At 37.9% G+C, this 16816-nt stretch overlaps 2 protein-coding genes across 2 annotated transcripts in view; both read left to right on the plus strand.

The window, feature by feature from the left end:
- Window positions 1–105: 105 nt before the first annotated feature.
- LOC139951695 (splicing factor U2AF 35 kDa subunit-like) lies at window positions 106–8194 on the plus strand. Its single transcript, XM_071950721.1, has 5 exons — window positions 106–361; window positions 1949–2103; window positions 2407–2558; window positions 3128–3261; window positions 5630–8194. Exons 1-5 carry the CDS (start codon window positions 318–320, stop codon window positions 5835–5837), a joined length of 693 nt encoding a protein of 230 aa, XP_071806822.1. The 5' UTR covers window positions 106–317; the 3' UTR covers window positions 5838–8194.
- A 1301-nt stretch (window positions 8195–9495) lies between these two features.
- LOC139951686 (putative ammonium transporter 2) overlaps window positions 9496–16816 on the plus strand; it is a 33260-nt gene continuing 25939 nt past the window's right edge. The window contains exon 1 of the mRNA XM_071950699.1: window positions 9496–9991. The gene's annotated coding sequence lies outside the window, so the exon portion shown is untranslated. The remainder of the gene's footprint in view (window positions 9992–16816) is intronic.

Raw genomic sequence — 16816 nt, forward strand, 5'->3', positions numbered from 1 at the left:
AATTCGCCCCCACTGCGTTAGAGATTTACGCCCCCATCGCACGTTTTACAAAACTTTTTTATTTATCAAATCCTTCAAAAGTTACACAATCATACTGTTTTAAAAGAATGCTGTTTTCAGCTCATACTTAAAAGCTATTACTTAGTTTTGTCTTAAATTTTAATTGATGTTAAAAATATATGCTGTAATTTATTTAGAAATTTTACCGACGCATTAATCGAAGTGGGGCGAAAAGGTTTTGGGGCGAGAAACGTTTTCTCACAAAAACGATAATCCAACGCGAGAGTTCGTCGTGAGTTTACCAACAAAAAAGCAACATGGCGGAGTATTTAGCGTCGATTTTTGGAACAGAGAAAGACAAGTAAGTTTGAGTGTTTTCCTCAGTTGATGTTCTGATTTGTATTTTAACGAGTGTCCTACATAGATATACGATTGGAGAATTTGCTTGGTAATTTCTGCTTTCGTTTTTGTTTCTTATTTCAATTGGTTGATGTAATTTTGACAAAAAACCACGGCGTCCACGCTCATGCGCTGGCCTGCGTCGTCGCGGGACCAGTCGCTGAGTCGTCAGCATGCCCAGTTCTTCACCCGTTTCCCGAAACGTGTGTGATTGTTTAAAATTATAAATTAAAATACTCTTTGATGTGGTTTTGGTGTTAGCATTGAGGAAGGTGGAATCGAGTTATTTTGAGAATGCGGGTTCAGATTGCTGAACTGAACAATCATGACAATTGCATTTGCAAATTAAATTGGTATTTTTTGTCCCTTTTTGCTGATTAGTGATTGTTTTTTTTTTTTTTTTTTTTTTAATATATATTATTTTTCAAATTTTGATTTAATCTTTTAAAATAATTTGTATGTTTGTTAATTATTTTGAAATTTGGATAACTTTCCGTATGGCGCCACCACTTTTTCACTCATTTTTACAAAAAGGGATATATCAATCAGGTAAATTAGATACTATATTATTCTATTTCGAATGAAAAAGTGGTGGCGCCATACGGAAACTTTTCCTGAAATATTTATAATATTATTATTATTGATAATGATAGACCATGCTATTCAATCACATTATTTGTACCGTTTTAAGTGTTTTCTTGCTTGTGTTTAAGTTTCGTTAGAATTGCACTTGGCAGTTGTTACATCCATCTCGGCCCCATGGATGGGTAGATGTACAACAATACAATTAACATAATACCTAAACATGACACACATTTTATGTTATGGATCAGGATAGGCCCCTATTTCAATTTATAAATTAAGTTTTTAAGAGAAATGAATTTAACACTTCCAGCAGAGAAGGAGTTTCTTCACAAAGTTTCATCTTGATCAAGGGAAGACACTACTTACTGCCTAGCCTGGACTTGACGCTAGTGTTTGAGTATTTTACACAAGTATATAAATGCCAAAAGAAAAAAAACTCAGTTGATCAGCCGGATTTTTCAAAAAGAGGAGGATGAGGGCCTTACTATTTACTATTTGTTTTTTGTTTTCTCAAGATGGCCGCTTAGTATTTCAAATCAAACAGGCCACCAATTCTTCAGTTTGAACCCATTCAAACTTATTTTATACCTATTTGTTGCATGAGGACCTGTGTTAACACTATTACTGTATTAGTATTAACAGTGTCGGATTTTTAAAAAGATTTGCTGGTAGGCATTCACTATTATTGTTTTATGAAACAGACGGTTACACGTGTTCGAGAGCATCACTTTAAATTCGGAAAAAAGCTCCTACGCCAGTCCTTTTGAAAAGATGGAGGTGTTTTTTTTTTTTTCACAAAAATAACAAAGGATGCAGCCCCCAAAAAGGATGCGGGCAGGGACGATCAGCTGTTTTTGTTTTAGTTTTTTTTGCCTAACTCTAAGGTGTGCAAACGATCGCCACGTCGCAGACTTTGACGCACCAGGTTGAACAATTGTATTTTTTATTTGTGTTTTTTTTTCAGAGTCAACTGTTCCTTCTACTTCAAGATTGGTGCATGTCGCCATGGGGACCGTTGCTCTCGACTTCACAACAAGCCAACGTTCAGTCAGACGATTGTTCTGTCCAACATTTACCAGAATCCACAGAACACTGCACAAAGTGCAGATGGAGGAAACAGTAAGAAAGAAACTTCAATTATTATTATTTTTTTAAAGTTATTTGTTATCCCGCTTACTTCGTCAAGGCACTGGACACATTTGGTAAAATTTCAAAGACCAGTATACTCACTTGGTGTACCCCAACATAAGCATAACAGAACAAGTCTTTGAAATTTTTGACTCAGTTGGTCATCACAAAAGTAAGAAAATAGTGAAAGAAAAAAAAATCCTTTTTGCACAAATTTTTCTGATTTCTTTAATGAGAAACATAATTTCAAATAAAATTTTGCTAACAATAACGTTTGTTTTGTTTTCTTGACAGTTTCCAATGTATCAGATGTAGAAATGCAGCAACATTTTGACGATTTCTTTGAGGAGGTTTTCACAGAACTGGAGGAGAAGTATGGAGAAATTGAGGAAATGAACGTCTGCGACAATTTAGGAGACCATCTTGTGGGCAATGTCTACGTGAAGGTACTTTAGCTGTTTGGTTATAAACTAACGTCCGCTTTTATTAAAACAAATTGTATTTGAATTAAAGGAACACATTGCCTTGGATCGGTCGAGTTGGTCTTTGAAAAGCGTATGTAACCGTTTGTTATAGAATGCATATGATTAGAAAGATATTTTAAAAGGAGAGTAGAATGATCCACACAAGTATCACTCGAAATTGCGTGGTTTTCCTTTTACCTCGTTGGCCAACACGGTCGGCCATTTATGGGAGTCAACCATAAATGGCTGACCGTGTTAGTTCGCAAAGTAAAAGGAAAACCACGCAATTTTGAGGCAAATGTGTGTAGATCATTGCATTCTACTTTTTAAACATCTTTCTAACCATATGCATTTTATAACAAACGGTTACAAACACTTTTCAAAGACTAAATCGACTGATCCAAGGCAACGTGTTCCTTTAATAGTGATGTAAGAACTTAACTTCCAAAGTGGTCAGGCGTTGTGCTCGCTAAAGTGTTCCTACTTTTTTCAAGGACCAACGACCAAATATCATGGCTGCATAAAATGCTTCTTGAATTTTTTTTTGTTAGTATCGCCGTGAGGAGGACGCGGAGTCAGCAGTCACCAATTTGAACAATCGATGGTTCAACGGTCAGCCAATCAGAGCCGAGCTCTCTCCAGTGACAGACTTCAGAGAGGCCTGCTGTCGCCAGTATGAAATGGGGTGAGTGGAAAAAGGAAATGTTCTTAACCTTTGACCTGGCTCTAATCTGTCATGAAGTCAATCCCTTTTTAGATTTTTTACAACCAGGGTTTTTTGTTTAAAGGCAGTGGACACTATTGGTAATTACTCATAATAATTTTTGGAATAAAACCTTACTTGGTAAAGAGTAATGGGGAGAGGTTGATAGTATAAAGCATTGTGAGAAACAGCTCCATCTGAAGTGATGTAGTTTTGGAGAAAGAAGTAATGTTCCAAGAATTTGATTTTGAGACCTCAGATTTAGAACTTGAGGTCTCAAAATCAACCATCTAAACGCACACAACTTCGTGTGACAAGGTTGTTTTTTTCTTTCATTATTATCTCGCAAGTTCGAAGACGGATTGAGGTCAAATTTTCACAGGTTTGTTATTTCATGCATATGTTGACATACACCATATGAGAAGTAGTGCTGGGCGAATAGTGAAATTTTGTTATGCGGATACCCCTGGCCAACTATCCGAAATTATCGGATATTCAAATAGTTTTTTTGTCGCTAGAGGGCGCTGTTCGTTTGTGAATGAGATCTTCTGGGCGGATTGATATTAGTTTTAGACAGTGTCACTCGGTTCATTCATAAAAATGACCGGATCTAATTTAAAGATGGCGATTTGCTTTTTCTTTTGATCGTGGATGACTCTACGTGAAGGAAAACTTTTGTAATCTTTGAACAAATTACGTCAGAAATGTCATTGTTTTAACTCTTCACGGAGGTGAGCATAGTTAAATACTTAATTTATGCTGTCTTAATAGAAGTTTCATTAGGATTCAGACAAAACACTCATGTCAGTTGTCGCCCGACGTCCGCGGATATTCGGATATTAAAGAATATCCGGTTACTTGGTTGTAATTACAGAACTATCCGGTTTATAAATAGCTATTCGCGCCCTATGCGGATATCCGGTTAAGAAAAAAAAGGCATTCGCGGTTACGGATAGGAAAACCTATTCGCCATTAACCGGATATTCAAATAATTCGCCCAGGCCTGGTCTATGACAATTACCAATAGTGTCCACTGTCTTTAAAGCCATTGGACCCTTTCGGTAAACAGTATTGTCCAAGGCCCACACTTCGTGTATCACAACTTCTATATCAAATAACAAACCTGTGGAAATCTAGGCTCAATCGGACATCGGAGTCGGGAGAAAATAACGGGAAAACCTACTCCTGTTTTCGCGCGTTTCGCCGTTTCATGACATGTGTTTATAACAAATCCGTAATTCTCGTTAACGAGAATTTATATTGTTTTACCGTTTTCTCAAAAAGTAAAGCATTTCATGGACTAATATTTCAAGAGAAGTCTTTCACCATTACCTTCTGTAAACCCTGTAAATTATTTGTAAATCTGTGAACTTTTTTTTTTTTCTGTACCGAAAGGGTCCAATGGCTTTAAGGGCTTAATTTTCGTGTTTTTTTTTTTGTTTTTTTTTTTTTTTCGATTTGAAAATTGTGTGTATTAATACATGCGGGCTAGTGAAAAAACCTGCGGGCGATCGAGAATTGTGGTTGACGCGACCGGCGGGCGATTGAAAAAAAAAGTTAAGGGAAACCCTTGTGCACAAACCAGGCATTTTTGTTTAAGTACCAGCTGTACAAACAGAAGAAACCCATGCATCCAATGCTGGCTGAAATGGTGTCCGCCTAACTGAAACTCTCATAACGTGGCCATGACCGCAAGACATAATAAATATCACAACAATAACTGATGCACCCGGACACACTCAAGGTTAAATTAACAACTATTACTATTTCCAAAATTGTATTTACAAGTTTCATTTAGGCGCATTTCTTAATCGTATAAATCTTGATAAACTACTTGTAGTTTGTGGAAGATGTTTGGTCCCACAGTATGGTAGCAGGATTATTCTAAGCCAGATTATGAGTAAGAGGGAAGCGAAGTACTGGTAAGCAGTGGAGGAGTGCCTTGCTGCATTGGCTTTCCAGAGAGTCATGTTATAAATCAATCCTTTTTAGGTAATTTTTTTACAGTCCTGTTCCAGCTTTTGCCAAGACTTGGACTAATAATGCTTGCTGATATGCTTAAAGTTAACTTCATCTCTCCTTACGCTGGCTTTGCTTTTCTTAATCCATCACATATCAACGTCATTATTGATGCAGGCCTGATACTTCACAGAGGCAACGGAAGCGATTGCCTCCGTTGCCCCTTGTCATTGCCTTGGTGCCCTTGAAATGCTCCAGTAGAAATTTACAATTTCCTCATAGGGTGCCCTTTGCCAAAGAGAAAATGCCTTGGTGCCCTTGCCCTTTCAAAAACGAAGCATACAGCCCTGTTGATGAAATAGATGTCTGATACTGTTTTGTTTTTTTGTAGGGAATGCACCCGAGGTGGTTTCTGTAACTTCATGCATCTGAAGCCGATCTCTCGTCAGCTTCGGCGAAAGCTGTATGGGCTCCGGAAGAAGAGACGATCCCGCTCGCGCTCTCCAAGCAGAGAGAGAAAGAGGTCGCGCTCCCGGAGCCGAGACCGCTCCCGTCGACGAGGCAGGTCTGGGGAACAGGAGCGCTCCGGTCGGTTTTAAGGATAAAAAACTTCATCACTGCTGGTGGTCAGCCCAGCAGAAAATAACAGAAGTTTGTACAAAAAAAACATTTCAACTGGTATACATGTAGCGGTTAATCCAGTCCTGGAATTACAAGATGGCCCCGGCCTCTGTCGTGGCCTTGGTGCCCCTTCAGATGTTTCCAAAAGTAATTTAAGATTTCCCAATAAAAGTGCTCTTTGCAAGATTTCCTTAAGAAAGTGCTCTTGCAAAATAAAAATGGCTTTGCCTTCTCAAACATGAAATTCCAGGCCTGTTTATCACCTCGAGAAGAAAGGCATGACGAAGAAAAGAAGATGAAAAGATGAGTGTTGTTGCAGAAAACTCCAGCACTGTGATTTTTAATCTTAACCCCCTAGTTCCTAGTGATGCCCTGTAAATAAAAATCCAATGTTACTGGTCGCATCAAACAAGTTTGACTACAGGAATATTATTCTTACCTTTGACCAAGATATACACTTGCTAAAAGACTTCTCGTTACGCTTTTTTTACTTGTCTGCTTTTAGATTATAGCACCTTATGCTTCAGAAATGTTTTTATTTTGTGTTGGGGTTATTTTTGTGTGTAATTTTTGCTGAACAAATTTTTGTGCTAAGCAAAAATTTTCAGGGAACCGGCCATGCGTAATCTAATTTACACTTTACTTTCACTGGTAACCCATTGCTGCTAAGCACTACTTTTCTGTGCTAAGCAGAAGTTTGAGCTGAACAGCTTTGTGAAATTTGGCTCAGGTCATATTTGTTAGAGGGGATTGCACAAAAAGTTGTACATGTATACCATATAAGAACATTCATACACCGAGGAAATTTGTTTTGTTGTTTAAAAAGAATTCAAGTTGTTCATTGTGTCATTTATTTCAAATTTTTAAAGATATTCTGGTGTTTATGGCGGCCACTATTTAACTTTAAGGTGTGTTACAAAAATGTTAAAACCACAACACATAATACTCTAGAGTGGAGTTCGTCCATTGATTAAACCGTAAAATTTACAGCACATTTTTAAGCAACTTAAAACCTAAAAATTGTCTGTGTCTTCTCTGTTTCCATTCAAAAATATTAGATAACTTTTAAGGTTGGGCTCTCGCTGTATGGGTCAATAGAGGGCGGTATTTATTCCCACAGTGGTTGATTTTTGGTTAGATTCCCTTTTTTCCTATAAATTGTTTGTAAACGATTTTATTTAAACTATCTTATTACAGTACAGTTTTGTGTTCCCATAAACATTTAACTTGATTAATTCTTAGTTTTGTTTTGTTGTGATAATGTTTTGTCAGTTGTCATATTAATTTGCCTTTTTGGTTGACGAGATTTAAACAGCCCTAAACTATCTTCGAGATGTGCCAACACATTACGTGTGCTCCATTAAAGAAAGTCACTATAAAAACATCCTTCCGTCTAGCAACTTACACCTGTTACCTCCATGTATTTCCTTTTCCAAACAGTGGACTTTGGATCAAGAACTAACCAGTAGTTCTGCTGACTGCCCCAGGCAGATTAACTGTTCCTCTCATTAAAAAGTCAAATGAATAAAGCAATTCAATGTAAAAACATTCACTCATTGAAAAGGATGTGTACTTTCCGAGGTTTTGTGGCCATCTCACAGATTCCTTTAAAAAGGGTCTATGTACTTTGTGTAGGGCAAAAAACACAATGTCCACAGATGTCCACTCAACTTACACAGTTCGAAGATAATGATAGTAGAAAGCTTCCCTGAAAATATTACTTGCTGAGGTGCTGTAGTTTTTGAGAAATGAGTAAAACAATGTCATGAAAATAATTTTCGTCTAACTGAAAATTATTTTAACAACTTTTTTTTCATGACGTTGTTTTACTCATTACCCAAAAACTACAGCACCTCAGCATCCAGTATTTTAACGTACGCTTTCTACTATCATTATCTTCAAACGGTGTAAGTTTAATGTAAATCTGTGGACATTGTGTTTTTGTGTTACAAATCCTTCAAATGGATCTACCCCTAGTGACCTATATTGTCACTTTTAGTGTGCCGAGAATAAACAAAACATACCCCACGTTGGATATATATAATTATGCATAACTTGGGTTTCACTGTTTCAGCGTGGGGGTTTCCTTCATGGTTTCAGCTGCATGGGGTATTTTTTATTTAACTTAATCCGAAACAATACACGTTTAAGATTTAATGAGGAAGTCATGATACACGTTTAAGATTTAATGAGGAAGTCATGATACACGTTTAAGATTTAATGAGGAAATCAAAAATCTGAGCCATTTTAAGATTGTATTTAGCTTATTGTTTTGTTTACTTGACTGTGTTGTACTTTTTTGGCCTGTATTAAATCAATTTGTCTTGGGATATTATTCCATGCAGCAGTTTGTTATAAATTCCAGTGTCGGTTTACTTCATTAATTATTTGTAAATTCGTGACTTTCTGAAAACAAAACAAAAAAACGTATTCATTAAAAGGCACTAGACACCTTTGGTAATCGTCAAAGACCAATATTTTCACTTGGTGTATCCCAACATATGCATGACATAGCAAGCCTGTGAAAGTTTGAACTCAATTGGTCTTCGAAATTGCATGAGAATTATGAAAGAACAACGCCCTTCTTGCATTACTTTGTGTGCTTTCAGATGCATAATCAAAGGCTTAATCTGAAGTCTTTTATTATTTGAGTAAGAAAGTACCTCTATCTTAATAGCCTTGATCAAGGCTGTTGACGTGCTGTTTCCCGGCCCGGTTCGCTGCACACGCATGCAGTGCATACACGATGTACATTACCATACATTGTACAGCGAGAACAGTATAGCGTAGTCGTGAGTACGGTCGTGTCTTTCTACTTTCAACCTCGCACACGTGGCTCAAACAACTTAGGAAGTACCCATGTACCGTAAGTGTACCGAACATGTACATGTACATGTACAGTATGTATGTGTACATACGCTGTACACGTATTATATGCACTGTGTTATGTATGGGGTGCGCTGGCGGAAATCAGTGATGGGGACTGGGATTTTGCAGATCGCGGCTGGTTGTAGCGCCTTGATCAAGGCTACTATCTTAAACAAAAACTACGATACTTCAGAGGGAGCCGTTCTCACAATGTTTTATACTATAACAGCTTTCTATCGCTCGTTACCATACCGAGTAATTTTTTATGCTTACAATTATTTCGAGTAATTACCAATAGTGTCCGGAGTGCTTTTAAATCAATTTGTCTAGGGATATTATTCAATTCAGCAGTTTGTTATAAATTCCTTGTCAGTTCACGTCATTATTTAGAAGTTCGTGACTGTCTGCAAAACATCCGTATTCATTTAAAAGGCCGTAGTGCGATAAGAGGCCGAGAGTTGAGCGGTCACTGCATGTAGACTCAGCCGCGCTCAGAAGCAATCAGACGGCATGGCAGGGTCCACCCGGGCACGTACGAGTGAAATCCAATAAACCGTGCATGGTGTTTACAAGTCCGTGTTGCGCGTACGTGTCTAGCGCGGCAAAGCCAATCTGCGCGGGAAGGAAAAACACAAAATAAATTCGAGTTCGGCTTGAGGAGAGTGTGAGCCTCTCCAGTGTATTTGCTCACGGAATCTAATAATAACCATGGGATGGTGAAAGCTGGATGCCTCATCCTCTGAGGGAATAGACAAAATGAATTGTCACTCTTTAAACATGGATTCGAAGAGAAAGGGGAAAAATTCGACCATTGACTTTGGCTTTTTTGTTCAAAGTGCGGCGACGAACGCCCCAAAACTGCTGTATATCGAGTTAGTGTGGATGTTGGTTTCTTCTATGGTTTGACAAGCCGCCGATGATGTTTCATTTATAGTCTACTCTCTACAGTTGGATGTTATTACCATCCTTTCCTCGGTGTCATGCTCTTGCTATAGTTGTAGAGTTTGTGGAATTATGAGATTTGGAATACCGTTGGGACGTTATTAACTGTACTTTTTCTCAATGACGTTCAGAATACTGCCTTGACGTCTTGACTTTACGTATGGTCCGTACGGGTTGGGAAGTAAACATGTAACGCTAGGTTTACAATTCAAGAGACTCGTCGATGTACTGGACACAAGTCGTAGGCCTACAAGTTATTCTGTACAAAGTGATTTTTTTTACCGATTGTTGGGTACATGAAAGGATTCAGCGTTAACATTAAGTAAGTACAAGTTTGTTATAATTATTGTCTAAACATTTTAAAACACTGGGCACTAATTAGTAATTGTCAAAGACCAGTCTTCTCAATTGGTGTATCTCAACATATATGCATAAAAATAACAAACCTGTGAAAATTTGAGCTCAATATTGGTCGTCGAAGTTGCGAGATTATAATGAAAGAAATAACACCCTGGTCACACGAAGCTGTGCGCTTTCAAGAGCTTTCGAGACCTCAAATTCTTATTCTAAGGTCTCGAAATCAAAATACGTGAACAATTACTTCCTTGAAAAGTACGTAACTTCAGATGGATCCGTTTCTCACAATGGTTTATACTATCAATCAGCAGCTGCTCCTTATACATAGTTACCAAGTAAGGTTTTATGAACACAGTTATTTTGAGTAATTACCAATAGTGTCCACTGCCTTTAACTCAGGTTTGATCCTCGTCTAAAGCAGCAAGTGCCAGTCATGAAACTTTGGGATACCGTTTCCGTGCACAGCAACAACGGTTTACCATAGATTTTATGCCCCATGTTCTTGTTTTGATTGCGGCAATTAAGGCAGTGGACACTATTGGTAATTGTAAAAGACTAGCCTTCATAGTTGGTGTATCTCAACATATACATAAAATAACAAACCTGTGAAAATTTGAGCTCAATCGGTCATCGAACTTGTGAGATATGAATGAAAGAAAAAACACCCTTGTCACACGAAGGTGTGTGCGTTTAGATGGTTGATTTCGAGACCTCAAGTTCTAAATCTGAGGTCTCGAAATCAAATTCGTGGACAACTATGGCACTTCAGAGGGTGCTGTTTCTCGCAATGTTTTATACCACCATCCTCTCCCCATTACTCGTCACCAAGAAAGGTTTTATGCTAATAATTATTTTGAGTAATTACCAATAGTGTCCACTGCCTTTAAAATACGCAATGATTTCAAGTCATGTCAGGTAACGTTTCCCCTTTACTCTGAGAGTATTATTTTTTAGAGTAAGATACATTTGTGGGTGAATTTGTACTGCTATAAAAAATTAATGTTAGTCAGTATTAAATAATGTTTTCCCTCGAGAATTACTCGCAGTGGTCATTCATCATTTCTAATAAGATTTAAATCTAAAAAAATCCAAAAATAATTTTCAAAGACATCGATCCATGATGGTTCTAACCTTAATCAACTCAATTACTGCCAGTGTAATTGCCGGCCTCCATTAGGTAAATTGCCATTACAAGGGTGAATGTACTTGAACATTATATCTCGCTTACTCGTGTTGATGATGTTGCATCAAAGTTCTGTTGTTGTTGCCGTGGTAGTATTTTGTGTTGTTAATCGTTGTTGCTAATTGTTGCGTCAGTTTATGTGGTGCTGTTGTTGGTGATGATAATTTTTGCTGTCGTTCTTGTTTTTGTTGTTGACGGTTAGGGATTAGGGTGGTTCTTATGCTAATTGGAATTGTTCTTATGTGATGTTTCTGTTGTTGGTCATGGATTTTTGCCCATATCATGTTGTTTTATTTCAGATTGACTGAAATTGTGAATGTATGACAATGTTTGCTGTATACGACAAACATAGTTACCTGTTTATGTTTGCTTTTAATTGTGTTATCATTCGAGAAAGACTCTGCAAGGGTCGAAGCGTCAGGCCATCTTGGCATTTTATCGGTCCTTTGGGTTGGTAAGTTGTTTGCAACAGCTAATTCTGGTTTCTCACAAATTATGCTGTATGACAAAATTATGCTGTAACAAAGTTCGCTGTCGCTCTGGTTTTCGTAACTCATTTACTTACACACTATATGCATTCATCAAAAATGAGACACACACTTCAGATCTTCGAGCAGACTGGACCGACTCTGAGTCACGACACATCAGGCCACACTTAAGCTATAAAATTATAAATTAACTCACACGCTGGCTCAACCACCAAAACAACAAACACCAGGGCCCCTATAATTTAGTAAAATAATGTTTCCACTTGATGTCATTCACCCAACGGGTGTCACAAAACGGAGCGATATTTTCATATAGAAAACTATGCAGAAACTTTAAATCACAACTTCTACACAAATCAGCACATTACTTTCCAGCATAAAAAAAAACTGTTTGATAACATTATTTCCTCTCGTTTAACATTTCATATCAAAAATTAACTTGAACATCTGCACAACCCGCATAATTGTAGGCTACATCTACTCCCGGCAGTGCACAATGTATTGAGCAGTTTACGTAAACAACATGTCACGATTCAGTGTTAACACAGATCTTCCTATTTACAGAAACAAAATTTCACGTTCTAAAAAATAAGGATAACCCTCTTTTTACGGAGTCAATATTGAGCACAGATCTTTCTGGTTTCAGAAAAAAATAATAAATGTCCCTATAATTCTAAGTACACCCTTTACATACACGAGTTATCGTTTAACACACGTCTTCCCTTTTTTCAGAAGATAATTTAGTAGACCTACCCCCCCCCCCCACGTTACTATACTCGTTCCACTATGTCTACCTCCATGGTTTTACCACAATCCACCGAGCATTCTCTGCCCCCCCCCCCCCAAGTCCACATCAACAATTCCTTTCTAAAGAAGACGCTCCCTTATTTCTCGAATTTTAAAATACAATCATGTTTTCTGAATGGATGGGAATTCACAGCAGACGATACGCAGCCACATCTATCAATGCTGATCTTCACGGGTTTTTTTCGCCTTGCCATTGTACTAGCGGGGTCCACGTGGACGCTCAATTTCCCCACGTAATTGACGCTCGCCATTTTGTTTTGTCGAGAACCGGGAGTGAATAATAAATAAAGGCACTGGACACTATATTGGTAATTACTCAAAATGGTATCAAGAAATGGAAACTGCTCCCTCTGATGTCACGTGTTTTTTTTTAGGAAGAGGTAATTTCTCACTTAAAATTATTAAAAGACGAATTCAGGCCTGAAGCCTTTTAATGCATTTGAAAGCACCCTAATTTTTGGAACAAGGGGTGTTTTTTGTTCAACATTTTTCTCTTTAAACTTTGATGACCAATTGAGTCCAAATTCTCACAATTTGATATAAAGTAAGTGAGAAGACTGGTCTTTGACAATTACCAAACTATTATATGTCTTTTAAGCCTTTTATTATGCACTAAAAGCACGAACATCTTTGTAAAAAGGGTGTTTTTTCTTTCATTTTTCCCCTTGTAACTTCGATGACCAATTTGGGTTCAAAATATTAGGTTTGTTATTATATATGCATATATTGGGATAAACCAAGTAAAAATACTGTTCTTTGGCAATTACCAAACGTGTCCAGCGCCTTTAACTGCCGGAGAGTCCAATTGGAAGATGGAATCATTTTCCAGCGTTGTGAATATGTACAGAGCAGACAACATAAGTGAGAAGTGATTAATGGCGTGTCGGGCTGTAGAGAGAAATGAGCCATGCTGCGTGTAATGGAATAACTAGGCTTTTTTTACAGAGATGGCAAAATAGGATGCTCGTTGCCCGTGGCAACATAACAAACAGTAAACTAATATTCCATTTAAAAAACACCTAGCAGCCGGCAGGGATTATCGGCACTGCATAATAATGTGATTACTTCACTAATTAAGTTGTACAATAAGCAACAAACATATTGAATAAAAAATAAACAGGTCTTAATGTAAATTGCCAATTATCAGTCTGCTGAGATGGACTGCTTTTCTCTCATCAAAACAGGGATATGGGGAAGGGGGTGGCTGAATCGTAATAAGCCAATTACAAAATGCTAACTACTTTAAGTCATGCGTGATGTAAATGACGTATTACCAACAGTCAACTCAATTAAATTAAATTCAAATCAACAATGGTTTATTAAACACATCAAACATGAATGTGTTTTTAACACGTGATACACAATATAATTGAAAGCCTACACAATATTTGAGTCTATAAAACAGCCAGTTTAAAATTAAAGTCTTATTTAATAGGTCAAATCTAAACCGGACCCGCCAGCTTTTTTTTTTTTTAAGTTAATGTATTAATGCTTACTGCTGATGAGTCAGGCAAACTCAACGATTGGTTTATTAAGAACATGGCAGTTGTAAAGAACTGAATTACACAATGTTAAAACACAACACCATATTAAATTGAAAGCAAATACCCCTTTTCAAGTCTATAAAAACATCTAGTCTTTAAATGGAATTAAGATCTTAATTTACAGGTCAGATTGACAAAAAGAGTTGTGCTAAAAGGAAAACATCCTTCGATTTATAGCGACAGGGAAGCTAAGCGGGATATGGTATCTGAATTGTACTGTCATTGATGCGGGTAAATAGTGCCATGAAGAGCAAGCGGTAATTATATTGCTAGGTTACGGATGAATGGCGGGAAAATTGATAAATGCGGTTGCTATGTGTTGTCCATTTATGCGCATGCGTTCAAGAACGACTATTTTATTCATCATCATCATTCACCATCGTTTTGGCTGTGTTCATCCAGTGCAAGATGTAGCCCTCATGTAAACGCCATTCATTTCTATATCTTGCATATCTTGTCCCTCCATAATACCCTTATGTCATCTTTCCATCTTCTTCTCTGTCTACCTCTTTTCCTTTTCCAGTGTAAGATGTAGCCCTCCTCATTTAAACGTCATTCGTTACTATTTCTTGCAGGTTTGGTCCATGCTTTTCCTTCATATACCCTGATGTCATCTCTCCATCTTCTTCAATCTCTTTCTACCTCTTTTCCTTTTCCCTGTCCTTGGTTGTCAATCCATTATTCTTGTTGTCCATCTGTTGTCAATTCTTCATTGTCCAGCCCATCTCCATTTAGCTTGTTTTATTGTCCTTATGATGCCTTCTACTCAAGTTTTTCTCTCGTATTTCTGTGCTTTTAATCCCGTCTCTAAAATGAGACAATTTGATTTGTAGTAATGGTCTAAACTGAAAGGTATCTGTTTTGGGGAAAGAGTGCATCTCAGCCCTTGCACAAGGACAAAACAACACAATTTGGTTTCTTATCAGATAAATTCTGGGTTGTTGAGTCATGCACGACGGAATGATGACGTCATGGCCATAGTCAAATCATCGGCATGTGAATATCAGACTCGGCCTCTGTTTGCACTTTCATCTCGGGTTATCTCTGTACTTTTGCTTTTCTCGAAATGAAATATCTCGAGTGGGGCTGTTTTGCCATGGAAGGGCTAGACTTGATTCAAGTCCCATTCTCGTGAGAGGTGGGTCCCTAAGCATCACGCCAACTTACTCTGAAACAACCCGTAGCATACAGTACAATGCGCCGTCAAAGTGTGGCCCCGAGAATGCGGACAGGTTTTGGAAACAGAGCATCACAAAACAGTAGCTTCCTAGCGGGATTGCACAGGATTTGGGACTTGAGTCACGTCTATGGAAGGGCCGCCGAGCTATAAACACATCATCTGAATACTGCAAGTACACTTAAATTATGCCTGATGTCGGAAAGTACAATGGCGAAAGGTCAGGTCGTGTATGAGCTAGCGGCTACCTACGGCTACGGCTATAGACTTCCACGTAATCATGCGTTGAAGTATAGGACGTCGTTAGCAACACCCTTAGCAACATCCGTAGCCGATCAGGCTGTAGCTGCCAATTCGGATACGGCTTTACCCACCCATGAGTCTATGATTATATTATATACTTCGGGATAGGGAAGGCGCAAGTTATCGTTGCTATTAATGTCAGGTACTTCAAAGCACGACGTTCAGTTATTTCAGTGCCCATATTACGGATTCCAACTTCGTCAAAGAATTTCGTCGCTAGGGTAAAAGTATATGTTGACGCGTGTATTCTGATTTCGTGTTTATTAGCATTTTTGGTATGGCTCACATTGTCTTATAAAACTGCAACTAGCTGTAAACACAACGATTCAGCTGGCCATGTTAGTTATGTAAAGTGCCCAACCTACTCTAATGAGTGCTCAAACATCTTCGTTTACAGATGTTAAAAACATTTTTAAAATGCGTCTATATTTGTTTGGGAGTGGTGAAAATAACATTATTTTACCATTTAAGTTGCGATCGTTATTATACCTTTACTACGTCTTTTTCTTCCCTCCACGATTGTCATAAAGTTACTGACAAAGTGGGTAATTTCTTGTAAAATTACACACAAGGGTATTTCAGCTTTGGAGCTGGTAACGAAAGCTTTGGGTGTACAGTAATGTGACGCTAAAAGGCTTTTGGCAGAAAATTAAAATGTCCTCACATGCTGCTAAGGTGACCGTCAAAGGAACACGTTGCTTTGGATCGGACGAGTTGGTCTATAAAAAGCGTTTTGTAACCGTTTTCTATAAAATGCATATGGTTAGAAAGATGATGTAAAAGTAGAATACAATGATCCACACAAATTTGCCTCGAAATTGCGTGGTTTTCCTTTTACTGTGCGAACTAACACGGTCGGCCATTTATGGGAGTCAAAAGTTTGACTCCCATAAACGGCCGACCGTGTTAGTCGACGAGGTAAAAGGAAAACCGTGCAATTTCGAGGCATGTTTGTGTGGATCATTGTATTCTACTTTTACAACATCTTTCTACCCATGTGCATTTTATAACAAACGCTTTTCAAAGACCAACTCGACCGATCCAAGGCAACGTGTTCCTTTAATAGCTAGTACCATGTATGCCATCAAAATAATCTCAGCAAAAAAAAATTATGAATTTTACTACATGACAGCAAACAGTCGGGGCGAAATTATATTAAAGCTAGTAGTAGCTATAAATGACAGTTCATTTCAAGACTGAGAAGTCTCCTGAATTCCGAAAATGGCTCCGCATTAGAATAGCAGGACAAGTTCTCAAAATACATAGTCTACCTAAAGTATAGATACAC

This window comes from Asterias amurensis, chromosome 19 (assembly GCF_032118995.1).
Source record: "Asterias amurensis chromosome 19, ASM3211899v1".
NCBI lineage: Eukaryota > Metazoa > Echinodermata > Asteroidea > Forcipulatida > Asteriidae > Asterias > Asterias amurensis.